At 49.5% G+C, this 15638-nt stretch overlaps 1 protein-coding gene across 2 annotated transcripts in view; it reads right to left on the bottom strand.

Moving 5' to 3' along the window:
- TUBGCP3 (tubulin gamma complex component 3) overlaps positions 1-15638 on the bottom strand; it is a 61320-nt gene that overhangs the window by 2368 nt on the left and 43314 nt on the right. For both annotated transcript variants that reach the window (XM_082434974.1, XM_082434975.1), the window contains exons 18-21: positions 8831-8919; positions 8574-8705; positions 5179-5319; positions 892-1008 (exon numbers count right to left, since the gene is read on the bottom strand). In XM_082434974.1, coding sequence (XP_082291100.1) covers positions 892-1008; positions 5179-5319; positions 8574-8705; positions 8831-8919 — 479 coding nt within the window. The remainder of the gene's footprint in view (positions 1-891; positions 1009-5178; positions 5320-8573; positions 8706-8830; positions 8920-15638) is intronic.

The raw sequence follows: 15638 nt of genomic DNA, 5'->3' as shown, positions 1-15638 counted from the left end.
CCGCTGTCCTTTTAGAGATCAGCACTTGGACACATTTTAAGTTACTGAGTACTCCTCTGCAGCTGGGCAACTATCTTAATCAACAGCACGAGCCTAACCACGAGGCACCCATTTCTGAGGATATGAACCCGCACCACATATGCGACCTGGGTCAAGACGGCGCTTCGTCATCAAAACACCGGCCCAATAAAGATATTTTTGCATTGGACACAAACCAGTCATTACCGCCATTTATGAAACATGTTTTCAACAAAAAGGTAACAGGAGGCCAATGCCAAAGTGAGGTCACTTACAAAAGGGACAAATTTGCCCCTTAGTTATGCTAAAGAAAAATTCAAAATTAAAAAGTATGAGGACCTTGGGAAGTAAACTAGATGCCTAGGGAACAGGGTCGTGACGTTTCATTTAGAATTTTGAACCAATGAACACATAGCACAAAAACATAATTTTTAAAAGTTTGGGGTTCAACGCTTGATTTGTCTAATTAGTTACCAGCCACTGAGTGGAAGAACTCTTCATAAAATCTTTTCATGTCTATTTCCATCACTAAAATCACCTCGAGAAACATGAAATCAGAAACCAAACCCTCAAAAGAGACAGACAAAGCAGAGGGCGCGGCCTCCGTGGCCCAGCAGCCCGAGGCCCGTCCCGCAGCAGCTCCCCACACGCTCCCAGCGTGTCCGCACAGGAGGGGGCCGCACAGCCGCGCCCACCAGAGCGGCCACGGGAAGGAAGGGCCACCAGAGGTCGGACAGCAGCGAGGGCAAGACTCCCACCCAGCGGCAAAGGCTGGACCGACTCAACGACGGCCCTTCCGTCATCCGGCACCAAGCGTCAGTTACAGGAGGAGAGCAGTGCGACGCGGGCGGCACCCCGTCGCTGGACACGCACCTGGTAGAAATGCGTCAGTAGGCGCAGCTGGGAGCACAGCCTCGGTATCGACTCCTGGAACTCCCGGACCCTCTGGTTCTCCTGCTCTTCTTCTGCGGCCGTCACCCCCCACTGGCCCTGAGAGTCAGAGGGAAGCAAACGGGTTAGACTCTGGATGGAAGACGCCGGGGTGTGGGGCTGAGGTGGGTGTCAGTGGCGGGGGCTGACTTCCGCCCCTCAGTGCTGCTGGAAACGTCCATGATCGTCTTCTGATGCCAAAATGTTCTCTAGCTTCCTTTATCAATTAATAACATACCTCGGAAGTATTTTACATCAATACACGTGAGTACACGTAGAACTCCCTCACTGTTCTTGATAATGTTCATTGGCCACAGTGCTACATTCTGTGACATCCAACAATTCAGACGATTTGTCACAGCTCACCAGTCTTCTGCTATTACAAACAATGCTGTAATAAACAGCCTTGTATCTGTCTGTCATTTTATACATATTTCAATGCAGACAGTTTACGTGTCTGTAAACTGAACCCGACGGTTCAAAGCACTGGCACCCTCACACGTTGCATTAACTCCTGACTTGAATGGGAACGCTTCTTACCATTTCCCTTAGCTGTGATGCATGTAAAAGACTGTTCTCGGGCTTCCCTGGTGGCGCAGTGGTTGAGGGTCTGCCTGCCGGTGCAGGGGACACGGGTTCGAACCCTGGTCTGGGAGGATCTCACATGCCGCGGAGCAACTGGGCCCGTGAGCCACAACTACTGAGCCTGCACGTCTGGAGCCTGTGCTCCGCAACAAGAGAGGCCGCGACAGTGAGAGGCCCGTGCACGCGATGAGGAGTGGCCCCCGCTCGCCGCAACTAGAGAAAGCCCTCGCACAGAAACGAAGACCCAACACAGCAAATAAATAAATAAATAAATTCAGCTCACTCAACAGTTGTTTGCTAATTTAAAAAAAAAAAGACCGTTCTCGATCACTGGTGAAGCTGACTAGCTGCTTTCCGGCCAGCACACGCAGGAATTATCACAGGATCATTTCTATCAATTAACCTGGTAAATTACATGAATAGATCTCTTGAACCCCTGCATTCCTTAAATAAACCCCAGTCTTGGTGAATTATTCTCTCAATATTCTGTTAAATGTTTCCACTGTGTTTTCTGTAAGACTTTCTCCATCACCGTTCACAACCTAGGTCTGGTGTAAAGATTCTCGCATCGGGTGCCAACCTCACAGAGCTTCGCAAGCGGGCTCTGGGCGCTTCCCCACCCCCCGCAGCTGGACTGGCGCCCGAGCACAGCACTCTCCACGCCGAGAGGTCCGGCCGCTCCCTTCCCGGCGGCAGAGCTGCTGACAAGCAACTTGGCTCCTTGCTGAGCCGCTGCTCTGCCTAGAATTTGCCCCCTGTCCTGGGGTCAACGCTAGCAAGTCCAGAGAAAGCCCTTCGTCTCCCTCCCGTGTGCAGGCTGGCTTCGCGGATCCGAGCAAGCCTGCAGGCGGCGTTTCCTCCCCGCCTCGGTGTGTCCGTCTTCCCCCCACGGCCTCGTGGGCGGGTGCCCGGCTTGTTCTGCTCCCCCTGGGCCTGGGACGCCCTCCGTCCACACTCACCCTCATCTCACCGGGGCCCTCCTCCTGCTGCCCGGCCACCTCCGGGTTTCACTGCTTGCCCAGCGGCTTCAGCGGGCGTGTGGGTGACTCTCTCCCCGTTTATTTCCGTCGGCACGAGGGTTGTGCATTTTCAGAATCGCGTCCTGGGGTTCCGCAGCCGGAGAGACACGGGTCACCCCTAGTGCCCCCCCGGACCTCCCGCCGTGGCGGGTCCTCACCGCAACCCCATCTTCCATCACAAGCTGGCCTTGTCCTCTCTACTGCCTTGTGCCCTCGACGGCAACCTGCTTCCCTTTGGACAACGTCAGTGCCCGGTGCGTTGTCCATCCTTTCCACTCTGTCCTGTCTCCTCTGTCCCAGAACCTCCCGACCAAGCAGGTCTGCCCAGACGCGCCCTCAGCCGTGGGCGAGCAGGTGACGGGTCCAGGGGGCAGCCCCAGACCAGAGGTTACCCAGAGGCCTTTCCTCTGATGAGGTGGGTTTAGCCCCGTTACCTCTGTTGATAGGACAGACACGTCTGGTCTCACTGTCAGCATATCAATGAGACGCTTTCTGGTCTACCTGACGGTGGTCATCTTTTACCATATGGTCTGTGTTTCTTCTGATAACCGGAAGACTTCTAAGTTTGTTCCAGTGGTTACCTTTAAAAGGATACCTTCATAAAACAGGCCATCCCTGCGCTCTATTTCTTCAGACAGCATTACCAACCAACCTGAGCGCAAATGGTGAGCGTCCCCCTTCTTGCTGCCTGATTTTAGACGACATTGTTTTCATGTCTGTATCTTTTAATATATGTATACCTGTTTTACTTACTTCATGAGCTTTAAAAAATATCTTTTGATGCTGGGCTTTAAAAGATGAAGTAATTACTAAAGTTATATTACTTTCTACCTCTTCTTCCCTTACCACCTTTTGTCTTTTCAAACAAATTTTTTAAACATTCTATTTTACTGTAGTGCAGTGCATATAAAACAGCACGAGAATCCAAGTGGGTCGCGCGATGCATCGTCACAACACGGAATACACCTCACAGCGGGGCTGGCACGCACGTTCACGTCAGCAGCGCAGTGGCCGCGTCCAAACACTTTGTCTTGTATTTGCAACCAGGTAACGATTTTACATAGTTAAATTCAACTTTGTTTTATAAATAAAAGCTATCCCTGGGCTTCCCTGGTGGCGCAGTGGTTGAGAATCTGCCTGCCAATGCAGGGGACGCGGGTTCGAGCCCTGGTCTGGGAGGGTCCTGCGTGCCGCGGAGCAACTAGGCCCGTGAGCCACAACTACTGAGCCTGCACGTCTGGAGCTTGTGCTCCGCAACAAGAGAGGCCGCGACAGTGAGAGGCCCGCGCACTGCGATGAAGAGTGGCCCCCGCTCGCCGCAACTAGAGAAAGCCCTCGCACAGAAACGAAGACCCAACACAGCCTAAATAAATAAATAGCGTTCCCTTTAAAAAAAAGAAAAAAAAAAAAAAGCTATCCCTAATGATTAAAAGCAAAAATGAAACCAATTAATCCAACTGGGTACTGAGCTGGTGGCAAAACCTTACGGGAAGAGCTATTCCAGGGAGGTCACCTTGCGGTAGCGGACACGTGGCTGGGAAATCGCACGGCTGCTGCACTGTGGGGAGAGGGTCAGGATGCCTGTTCTGAGACCGTGGTGTGTACAGGTGTGTACAGGTGTGTGGGGGGCAGGCGGAGTCAGGGAACAAACTGCTGGGCGAGCTCCTGCTAGAAAACAAGATTTCCAATTGTGAGACAGAAAAAAGAACGAAAGAGAAGGCCTTTAGCCCTAAATCTGAATTGGACGTATTATCACACACGGTTCTGAGAAGTGGGAAGAAAGCAGAAAGCTGAGGGCAGGGACTGCAGGAGGAAGAGGCGCCCGGGAGCCCCTCCCCGGCAGCAGCAGCAGGAACGCGGAACGCCAGGGCCCCGACCAGGCGCCCTGGGCGCTCCGAGCCGCCCTGCACAGCCCCTCCGGCCTGTGGGGGCCTCGGGTCTGATGACGCCGCAGATCGTCGGCCTCACGAACGCTAACCCTTCCTCGGGCACACTCGCAGCTCGCGGCTCTTCCCTCTCCCGCGTACCCGAGCGCATTTGAACAAACACGTCGAATAACCTGCCTTATCAGGCGATCTGCTCCGAGGTGCTGGCGGGTAACAGTCTGTCACCACCCCAAGAATAAGCATCTTGAAAAAGTGAAAGACTGTACAGATTATATCCGATACAAGAAATCCCATAAAGACTCAAACTCATTCAATAAATCTTGGTACTTCAAGGTCATGAAGGACATGAACTACTTCAGTAAGGTCACTGAAAATAGCCAACGTGCAGAAATCCGGTTCCCACGGGTATACATGTGTCCACGAGCTCCAGATGAGAGCGATGCAGAGTCGGGCACCGCCCAGCGGAGACACCGATGCAGACGCACGTCCCGACGCTTACTGAGGAACACTGGCAGAGACCAGCGCTTCCCGTGAACACCGCCTTTATTTTTAAAGCTGAGGACGATGGTGATGGTGCCCACTCCCTGTAAAGAGTCCCCAGCCACTCAGGACCCCGGCCGCACGTGGATACGACCACAGCCGCAGCGACATTTCAGCGGCAGAGTCTCTGCTGCGCTGGTAACTACTGCGGCAACAGTCCACTATCTAAACGGATAAGCCCACCAGCACCGAAACCGTACCTCGGCTTCACGCTGCTGCCTCCTCTCCTCAAACCGCAGGCGTCTCTGTAGCTCTTCCAGGGCGGCTCTGTAGATGGCATCTTGGGTGTTCTGAAGCTCGATGATTTGATCAAACACGGCCCTCAGCTGGTTTAAAAGTGCCTGCGGAGAGAAGACAAGTTTTTTCTTTTTATGAACAGAGCCCCCAACACGCTTACTACTAAGTTTTTCAAACAAAATATTGACACTTAGTGAAATTCTCAAGGCGCTCTTTAGCTGTTCATTCATGCATCCGCAGACACTGACTGAACACCCGGTCCTGGCAAACACGCGAATTCTGAATCACCATAGCAACAGCAAGCAGACAGAGCCCAGGCTCTCGGCCGAATCACCTCCCATCCTCACCGACACCTGGCAACCCAAGGTGCTGCCCAACTCCAAAGTGTGGAGCACGGAGCTGCGTCCGCAGTGGGACTGCTCAAGGATTAGAAAGGGATGGGAAAACACTTTTTTTTTTTTGGTGGCACATACCAAAACCAGACATGGAGAATATGAGAGTGGAAATTCTTTAAAAAGTATAAAAAACAAATTCTGCAAGGTTTTTTAGAAAAAGGTATCATGTTTTACATCAGGAATGAAAGGATGGTTTTAAACCAAGGGCGACAGTGCGTCTCCCTAATTCACGGGGCCCCTCAGGGCACACACCTACCGCAGGTGATTCATTCTTTCTCCAGTGCGGCACGGGAAGGAGGAGACCACAGCACACAGTCTCGTATGTACACCAAACGATATCCGCGCACCATACACACCCTAACCCAGGGCTGTACGGCGAGCACCACGACACCGGCGCCAGCGGAGGGGAAGGGGCGGGGGGCTGGACGGTAACAAGAGAGCCAGCACCCACGGGGTCTTCCGTGGGCAGCAAGCCCCGCGCTCGGCTCAGAGCTGCCTGCTCCTGGTGGGGCCCCAGCCACAACACGGAATCAAAACAAAAACTGGAGACGACTTTCTAAGAAGGATTTATTTCTTCTAGTTTGTTTCTTTATTGTAGTCAAATAAAAATTTACTATTTTTGGAGCTGGGGCGACTTACTGCTGTTTACTCCAAGCTAAGAGTGCAATATGTGCTTCTGTTATCAGCAATCTGTTCAGACGGGGAGACTACAGAAGTGCCTTCTGTGCTGATACCGGTTTGCAACAATTTACAGTGTGACTCAGGATTTTTCTCAAGAATGTACACACAGAAATTACAAAAATGTATACACACACCTGTCACAACCTCCAACTTCAAAATTACGTGTATCAAACAGCCTTGTTTTTCTTACTAAGTGACGTAAGAAAAATACATTTAATTTATGTCAATAACAGACTGCCTTAATTTGTTTTATATATTGGGTTTCTTAAAAAACAAAAACCTTCTAGTGATTACTTTGAACAAACCATCAAATTAAAAGTAAAACCCTCAGCAGACGGACCATTTCAGAAAAGATCATTAGAGCCTTCAGCAAACGACTCCTTCCATGAATTTAGCCAGGACCAACTCACACGTAAACATTTACTATCATGAGAAAATTATGCTACAGGCAAAAATATTTTCTCCCTTGGATTCTGTTCATCTCCGCAGACATCTTTAGCAGGGAGCAGCGTGGCCTCCAGCTGTCTACAGTGGCATTTCCACAGGTGCAAACGGGCAGAGACGCCGCTACTGGCAGGTGCATGTGCTCTCTATTCGCCAGCCCGGGGACAACCCTCGGCCCTTCACACGTGTTCTAAAAAGCATTAGATCTAACGATCGTAAATCTCCCCGCCAAACACACACACACAAGATGACTTTTAACTGTTTAAGACCAGTAGCAACTCACATGTGCCAGGCACTATGGTGACGGCTTACGAGCAGCACACAATTTAACTCTCACAAATGTAGGGAAGAGAGAGGAGTGTCGCGCTCTTTCAGAACACGGGAACGCTGGGGCCAAAGGCTGAGAAGCGGGACAGAGCCTTAGGCCCACCTGCCCGCAGTGCCCCACGCCGTGCGAGTGGACGAGGACACGGTGGCAGCGAACGCCCGCAGCCCGTCCGGTCGGGCCCTGGACACTCATCTACCCGGACCGAACACAAGCGTGTCAGCAGGCGGACCCCTCACAGGACCTGCCCGTGGCGTCAGCCTGATACAGACGAGGTGCAGTGATCGAGGCTGAAAGCCCTGAGGTGTGTGCTTCTTAAGTTCTCCTTACGCTCCAAGTATCTTAAATTACTGCTGTGCCACTGTTTCAATATATTTATAACACATTCTATATAGAAGCATCTTTGATCTGAAGCATCTATAAAGAAGCACATATGATCAATAATTCTCTAATAATGAAATCTGGCGTATCAAAATACCCGTTTGCCCAGCCATGGATGGCTAACCAGATATACTAAAAAAATCAGACAAGTGTAGCTGATTCACTTTGTTATACAGCAGAAACTAACATACCATTGTAAAGCAATTATACTCCAATAAAGATGTTATAAAAAAAATGATAAAAAAACAGCACTAAGATACAATTTCTCACCTATCTATCACACTGGCAAAAATTTAAAAGTATGACAACATGTTCTGTTGGTGAGGCTGTAGGAAAATGCACTCTCATGCGCCTGCTGTTGGGAATGCAAATGCACACAACGCTTCTGGCAGGGATTCTGGCAATATCTAATAAAGCTATCTACTGAAAAAAAAATCAGACAAAACAGAAGCCCTTTCAAGCAGCGTGTTCCCACAGAAGGACCCCTGCAGCGGGTGGAGGTTTAGGGGGAAGTAGCCCTCTGCAATCCTGAAATGTCTTTAAAGTCGCACATTTAACGTCAAAAATGCACTTGAAATTTTGCTTCCTACTTCACATTTGTCTCAAGTGAAAGCAAAGTGTCCCTTATTTTCCCAGATCTCTGAATAAAATCTAAGCTCCGGGAAGACGCCACACGGAACATGCAACTTTCAGCAGAGCCTACGGGAAGCAGTGTCAGCAAACGAGCAGGGGTTTATCCAGACAGACAGCCTGTCCCGACTCTGCCGCCAGAGGCTCCGGAAGGCCTGGCCTGCGCCCACACCCCCTGAACTGAGGGAGGGTCTCTGAATGCTTGTTCTCGTACTGCCGTCCCTCAGGACGACTCCCCCCTGAGCAGCACGCGAGGACATCACTGCCACCCCAGGAGGTGGGTGGGCGCCACCCGTCTTCACCCTCTCATGCCCAGTTCAAGGCACGTTCTCACCTGAGCACCACGGCTCCAAGCCTGATGGGAAACACCACGCTAGCAGCAAGCCTGCCCCTGATGGGAAACACCACACTAGCAGCAAGCCCGTCCCGACTACCAGGGCTGTGGTTGCACCGGGGGACAAGCCCGAGGGAAGGACTGGCTGACCGTCCGCTCTCGTCTTACCCTGGAGTCGGCGTCCAGCAGACAGCGGGAGATGACGGTGTCCAGGAAGGCCTCGTGCGCGGCGATGATGTGGTCCAGGTCCTGGGCCTGCTGCACTTTGTTCCACAGTTCATCCCAAGAGCACTCAAGCACCTGGAAATGACGAGAGCCTGACGGAGAAGCCGGCGCCATGCTGGCGCAGCGCCTTCCACGAAGCACAGCACGAAGGCCTGAGACAAGATGACCTCAACCAGAATCAAGGGCTGACTCGAACGTACCTCAAATGTAATGTAATACTGCATCTGATGGATGAAATGGACCATCTCGGAAGCCAGAATGTGACAGTGGTGCAGCACCCCAGAGAATTCTGCAAGAGAGCCGGACACCGCCGTCGGACACCAGCACAGCCCGCCCTCCTGGCCACCTGCAAGCTGTCTTCCCCAAAACTCCCTCACTTTCACTCTCGACCCCTAAGGCAGGAAACAGCCTTTCCAGAGTCCATCTCTGTGCTATTTAAACACGTATTTAGCCACCTAATCATGCAGTGACAGATTACTTTATGGAATATAAGGATCTAACAAGAAATGGCATAAAATGAAATAACTGTATTTGAAAATTAGAGAAATTCTGTTTTACAATAATGCAATATCTTGAATAAATATAAGCTCAATTTTATGGTTTCTTTACAATCAGTCAGTCTGCCTACTGTGTGTGAGACTTTTACTATTCCCTAGCTATTTGGCGACAAAAATGACATTTCCCTAAGTACCGAATGTGACCTTGTCACCTGAGAGAAACATGAACTTGGAGGGGGGTGGGCAGGGCCCAGACTCCACTCCTGTTCTTTGTGAGATTGTAAAACCAGGAAAAGTCTGGAAGGTCACCAGGGAGCGGCCATTCTCTGCTTGGACTTTTCATTTTTGTTCAGAGACTCCGCTGGACTATTATGGGGTACTACTGTCCCTGAAGGCTCCGTTGGGGGAACGACTTTAATATGGGCCAGACTGGACATATTTCTGTTACCACTCCAGGGGCCTTCAATTAGCTACCTGGATAACTCACTTGTCCCTGCATGCAGTTATTTGAGAAATCATTCTTGTCCCTTCCTCAAAGGGTAATGATGGAGTGACGTATAAACAGGTGTGAAAAAAACAATAGTGGTGCTATATACTTGAAAAAATACTGCTTTCTACAAGCTGAGGACTAAGCGACACTTGTGGGGATTCTGCCTTGTCTAACACGTCCTCCTCGGCCAGGGAAGAAACAGCATGGCCACCTCAGAAGACCGGCACAGGCTCCAAAGCCTGACGTCCCCCATACCATCAGGAATCTGCAATCCATGAATACGGTTAATATTCTTCTGAAAGACAGCTATAAGCTTCCTATTTCATTTGTAAGTCCAGAGTGAAGGATGTACTTTTCCTACTAAAACCATCAGAGGGGCTAAGACTTCTAGTCTAGCACTCAAAGTCTATTTAACTGAAATTACTTTTCAATGTAAAAAGGCGTAAGAACATGCTGTTTTCAGCCATATTCATCTGCATTATGGTTTAGGTAAGCTTCTCAGAGAAGTAACCCCAGTGCGCAACTCCATCTGGGGTTTAACCAGAGTTGGAACGGCGGGCTGTCCTCCCCCGACGCCAGGCAGTCCCCCTGGAGAGCCGTCCGTGCACATTCAAACATCCCACAGGCATGCGGGCACGTGCCAGTCCGGTTCTCCAGACCTTTCTCGGTGTGATGTGATTTCTTCGTAGAGCGGCAAAGTTCCATGAAACGGTCTGTGATACGAAATAGTCTAGAAACCCCTTGCGGAAGGGTCTGTTTCTTTAGCGTTCTTCACGTCACCACAGACTCCGGGTGGACCTTTCCCGGAAGCCCAGCGTCTCTGAGGCCTCGTCCAGCACAATCTCACCACTGCCGAGGGCACGGCTCTGCCCGCACTCACAGCAAACGGGGGCGGCCTGCTTCCCAGCCTCGTGCGACGGGTCTGCAGTTTACACTAACCCAGCCTGACATTTTCCCACCAAGAAAGTTTAAGATCACAGACAGAACGGTAGGTCTCATCCCGGCTCCCGGCGGATGACCTGAGAACACTGACGCCCCAGGTGCCTCGGGGCCTGGGTCAGTGCAGGAGCAAGAGCACACCTGCGGCCACTCGCCAGCCTCCGGCTCCAGGACAATCTTCCACACGTCGGGGAAGAAGCGCGACTCCAGGTTCCACTGCTCTGTGTAGTGTGGGTCTCCTCTAAGTATCACCTAAGCTAAAGTCTTTTCCTCCTGCCCAGATCTGTCTTGGGCTGCGGATCCATTTACCCTTAAAAACATCTCACACAGATGCGCCTGACCTGGCAGCCCGGCCCCCGCTCCTCCCGCGGTGCCCGGAAGCAGAGGCCCAGGCGTCCACCCCGGCCACACCGCCCACCCCACGGCTCTCAGCCCCGAGGCTGCTGGCTCCCCGGGCTGCGTGACCCTTGCACACCGTCACGGTGGACCGGGCTGCTGGCCTCCCTGCTCACCCCTCGGGGCGGACCCTCTCTGGCCCCCGCTGCACTGAAGTCACACCGGCTCACGTGGCCTCGAGGCCCGTGGACCTGGCCCAGCCCCCCTTCTGGACACGCTCTTCTGCCGGGCCCCCGGCCCTCCCCCACTCCCCGCTCTTCCCATCTAACGCCCTCACCCCCAGATGCCAGCTCGGGAGCCCCTCCATCCTATGACGCCACCTGGTGGGGGTCTGCCTCCCATACTCCCACAGCACCTGGTCTTTCCCACTTCAAACGACGATCAAACTGCCCTAAGCGCCTGCGGACACGTCCAGCTGGCCTGCGAGACAAGACGCTCCCTGACCACAGGGACCCTTCTGTCACATCCACCACTGGATACCAAGAACGGGCAGCACCAAGTAGGCCAATCATTATTTACTGAATGAATCATTTCAATCTTCAAAATTTAAGGAGACAGTCTGCATCATCTATGTCTTGACTATTTCATTCACATCCCTTTCAAAAGGTTTCCATGACCAAGGCAAATTTGGCAACAATGTTAAAATATGTGTTATTTTCTTTATAGTCTTCAAGTACTACCAAATGTATTTTCACTCTAGAAAAACCATCTGTTCTCGAGTCTGAAGTGAGCACGGAGGACAGCATCTTTAATGCACCCTCCCTCGAAGATAAAGCCTCTGAGAGTGAAGGGACCCGAGGGCACTGCCTCCTGAAAAGGGATCCGATAAAACAACCCACACGGTAAAGTCTGCAGTCCCTCTAACACCACAGTGCTTCCCTTCCCCACACGGGAGAGCAAGCGCTCTGAGCTGAAGGATTTCGGAGCTGCTCACTGCCCAGTTAAGGCTCTAACGACTATGAACCCAGTTCACACAGAGACTGAATTCACAAGGTAGACTTCAGTCCTTTAGCTCCTAAAAAATACAACTTACACCTGAAACAGCCCTTGAATCTCTTTACGCAGAACCTTGAAAATACACTTAAAACATACTTATAAAAAAAAAAAAAAAAAAAAAACATACTTATAATATAAGTACTTGTGTTTTTATAACTGAACCACAAATAACCATATAATTCTAAAAATCCCAAAAGCAAAGCAACCTTCACCCTGAGGTGCAATAAATACATAAATACAATACATCTCCCGCTGGACTAACGTAGCAGCAGATAGCTTTACACAGACACCAAGAATGACCATCTCCCCTCCGGCGGACTTAGGCGTGAGACGTTAGACCCGTCTGTAATCCTCTACTGCCCCTCAAGGCTGCGGGAGGGACTTCAGGGCTTTAAAATACACCAGCAGCTCTCACAGGCTTGACCATGTGGTCTGGACATCTTTCCCAGAAGCTTCTGCCCAACTGGAGATGCACTGGAAATAGCCTTGAGTGTCGTTAAAAATTACAAAAGTTTCTTTCTAAAAAATACCCTAAAACAATTTATTCACAATTTCAAAATCACCTCCTTCAACTTTTATCTACAGCTGAGGGGATGATATTTAAAAGCGACTTCACCAAATTACCCATGAGATTCATTTCTCAAGGCTATGGAGTCAAAGGACGTTGGTAAGATCCTGGGTCTTTCCTGTCTCCTGGGTACAAGACCTCTGGTCACCGGTCAGGGCCTCCTGCAGACACCGTCTGGCGTCCTCTGTCTACCAGGCAAGTGTGAGGACACGTGTCCACGTGGGGCTCCCCGAGGGGCGCTGGGCTGAGCGCTGCACAGATTCCATCCTGGCAACCCCTGAAGGCAAGTGCTGCCAACCAGCCCCGACCCAGACGAGGACCCTGAGGCAGAAGACTGAGAATCAGCTCGAGGCCACAGCCCAGCATCCGGGCAGAGCACTAACCACGCGGCTTAGCAGTCTGGCGAACAAGAAGAGAACACTTCACGGCCGCGTAATCGCTGAGGACTACCTACTCACCCACGTGGACAAAAACGAGAGACACAAAGAGGAACTTTCAAAGAGAAAAACATCTACTCATCTTTGACCCGCCATTCCGCTGAGTCTAGAGCGCCAACTGTAAGATGACTCATTGTCACATTAATCACCAAGAAAGGAAAACTAGTCCCGTGCCAGCAGGGGAGCCGACCACTTCCCCTGCCTCCTCCTCGTTCAGTTTTATTTCCAACGAGGACCAAAAAGGAGACTATTTTCACACCGCTCTTCGGGGAGGGGACGCTCCATGCACTCCCTCCCCCCGGGACACAAAGGCTGAGAAGGACGCAGCAAAAGCTCGTCTACCTGTAGTTCTGTATTTGCCTATTTCATCTGGTTAAATGTTATTTGAAATACACGTTTAGTTGCCACTAATAGCAGCAGTTTTTAGATTAACTGAATCTAACAAAAGAACTTCCATTTCTTTTTAAAGGAAAAAAACCTTTAAACCATTTCAGATCAACAATCTTTTCTGTCTAGCTAAATGGCAAATATATATAAAAATGGGTTTAATCGGCTTGGCATACCATTATCAAAAACTCTTGCTCTGAGCAAATCATTTTCAGGTGTTAACTGTTTACTCCAAACAACTTATTTTGATGAGCATTAAAATTATTTCTGGGATGACAATCATGGGTACTGTGCACATGACCAAACACACACATGCACACGTGGAGGATTCCACGGGCTGCTTTCAGAAGCGTTTTCTGGAATTTTCCTGTATTTCTGCCTCAGATTTATGGTTGGTGGGACATTTCTAAATCTGCCGTGTTAAAAAGACTAACTACCGGTTGATCTCTGTTCATCAAGTTGCCTGGCCATTAATAACTAAAACACTTCCTTATAAGTCAAAGGTAAGAACGTTGCACTCCAACAGAAACATGGGCAAAAAAACAATTCCCTGAAAAAACAAACACAAATGACCAAAAAAAGAAAGACAGAAAGAAAGAAAAGTGTTTACATTCAAAGCTAATTTAAAAAGCATTAAAAGGAATTAAAATGAACTTCCAGGGAACTCCCTGGCGGTCCAGTGGTTAGAACTCCGTGCTTCCACTGCAGGGGGCACGGGTTCGATCCCTGGTCAGAGAACTAAGATCTCGCATGCCATGGGGTGTGGCCAAAAAAAATAAAAAATAAATTTTAAAAAAATTCATAGAAAGCAAACAAATAAATAAAATGAACTGCCATTTTCACCTATCAAATTGACAGTTTGTTTGAACATAATATCCAATGTTAGTCAAAAAAAAAAAGAAGAAGAAAGAAAACAGCAGTACAGACAACTATCAGCCAGTGACAGCTGTGCTTACGGGGATGTAAGTTAAATTGGTACAAACTTTCCTGAAAAGTAATCGACAATATGTACCAACAGAGTTAAAATAGAAATACTAAGAAATATAGGTATTAGTAAATGTAAAGTAAAACTAAGATTCGTATCTGTTAACCCAGCAATTTCATTTCCAATTCACCTATTCTAAAGAAATATTCAGAGGCATATAAATATATATTTACACAAAGCTTACGGCATTATTTATATTAGTGGAAAAATAGTAAAAAAAAACAAACCCAAAAAACTATATGTCCAACCAAAGAGAAAAGATAAAATGATATGTCCACAGGAGGCAATATTATGCTATTAAAAATATTTTAGAAGAAGTTTTAATGACAAGGGAAAAGGCTCAGTGAAAGAAGCTGAAACTGAACATGATATAATAGGATCAAGTTATGTTAAAATTACACAGAAAACTGATCAAATAAATGCATTAGTTATCTTCAAGTAGAAAACAAAACTCATTTCTGACTATTCAAAATAAGAGAAAAGCCAATTCGCATAGACATTGCTGATATTCAAATCAGAAAAACGTTATCAGAACCAGCTAATACTTAGAACTGTTACAGAGCTCAGATTTCCCACTGCTAAAAATAGTACAGTTGTTCATTTCGAAAGGAGAAGAGTGATACAATGACAAGTATCTGCACTGTGCTGAAATGATCTCCACCAGACACTGAGGAAGATGAGACCCCTCTGCTCGCAGGGAGGGGGAGAGGGCAGGCCCGGTGAACACCCGGCAGGCGCACCGACCGTGTGACTTCCGGGGAGGGCGGCAGAGGCAGAGCCAGGAGCCAGCGCCTCCGCCCTCATCGACTAGGAAATGGACGCTGAAGGCATGTTTCCGTCCACAACCACGAGAGGCTTTCAGAGAAAACGCCCCCTCTTGCCTCCTTCTCAGCTACTTCAGAGGGGCCCTAGCATTAATCTTCTCGAAGTGAGTCCGGAGGAAGCTCGGCCAGGAGCCTAAGAGCATCACGACCACTCGCCGAGTCCCGCCGGGAATACAGAAAGCCCGGACGCCAGTAAGCCTGTGATTCCGCGTGTCCCACATGGACGGGTACCCACCAGCCCCCAGCTTCCGGGGTGTCACAGTTCTGGAACTCTGGGAGCTGCCCAGGGAGGAGCCTCGACCTAGTAAACAAGCAGAGCTCACGCAGGCCGTTCTGCAAACAACTGCTCCTTTTTTAGTAACTGCTTTCACCAAAGGATTAACAGTGTGACCGTTCGGTTCTTCTCTGGAGACATAATTTGTTGAAATACTTTCTCAAACGTTTTGACCAAATCACTTTCAATATAAAGATTTGAAAATTATTCATAAC

This window comes from Balaenoptera physalus (assembly GCF_965194825.1).
Source record: "Balaenoptera physalus genome assembly, chromosome: 18".
Lineage (NCBI taxonomy): Eukaryota > Metazoa > Chordata > Mammalia > Artiodactyla > Balaenopteridae > Balaenoptera > Balaenoptera physalus.
This window is presented reverse-complemented; position numbering and strand designations above follow the sequence as displayed.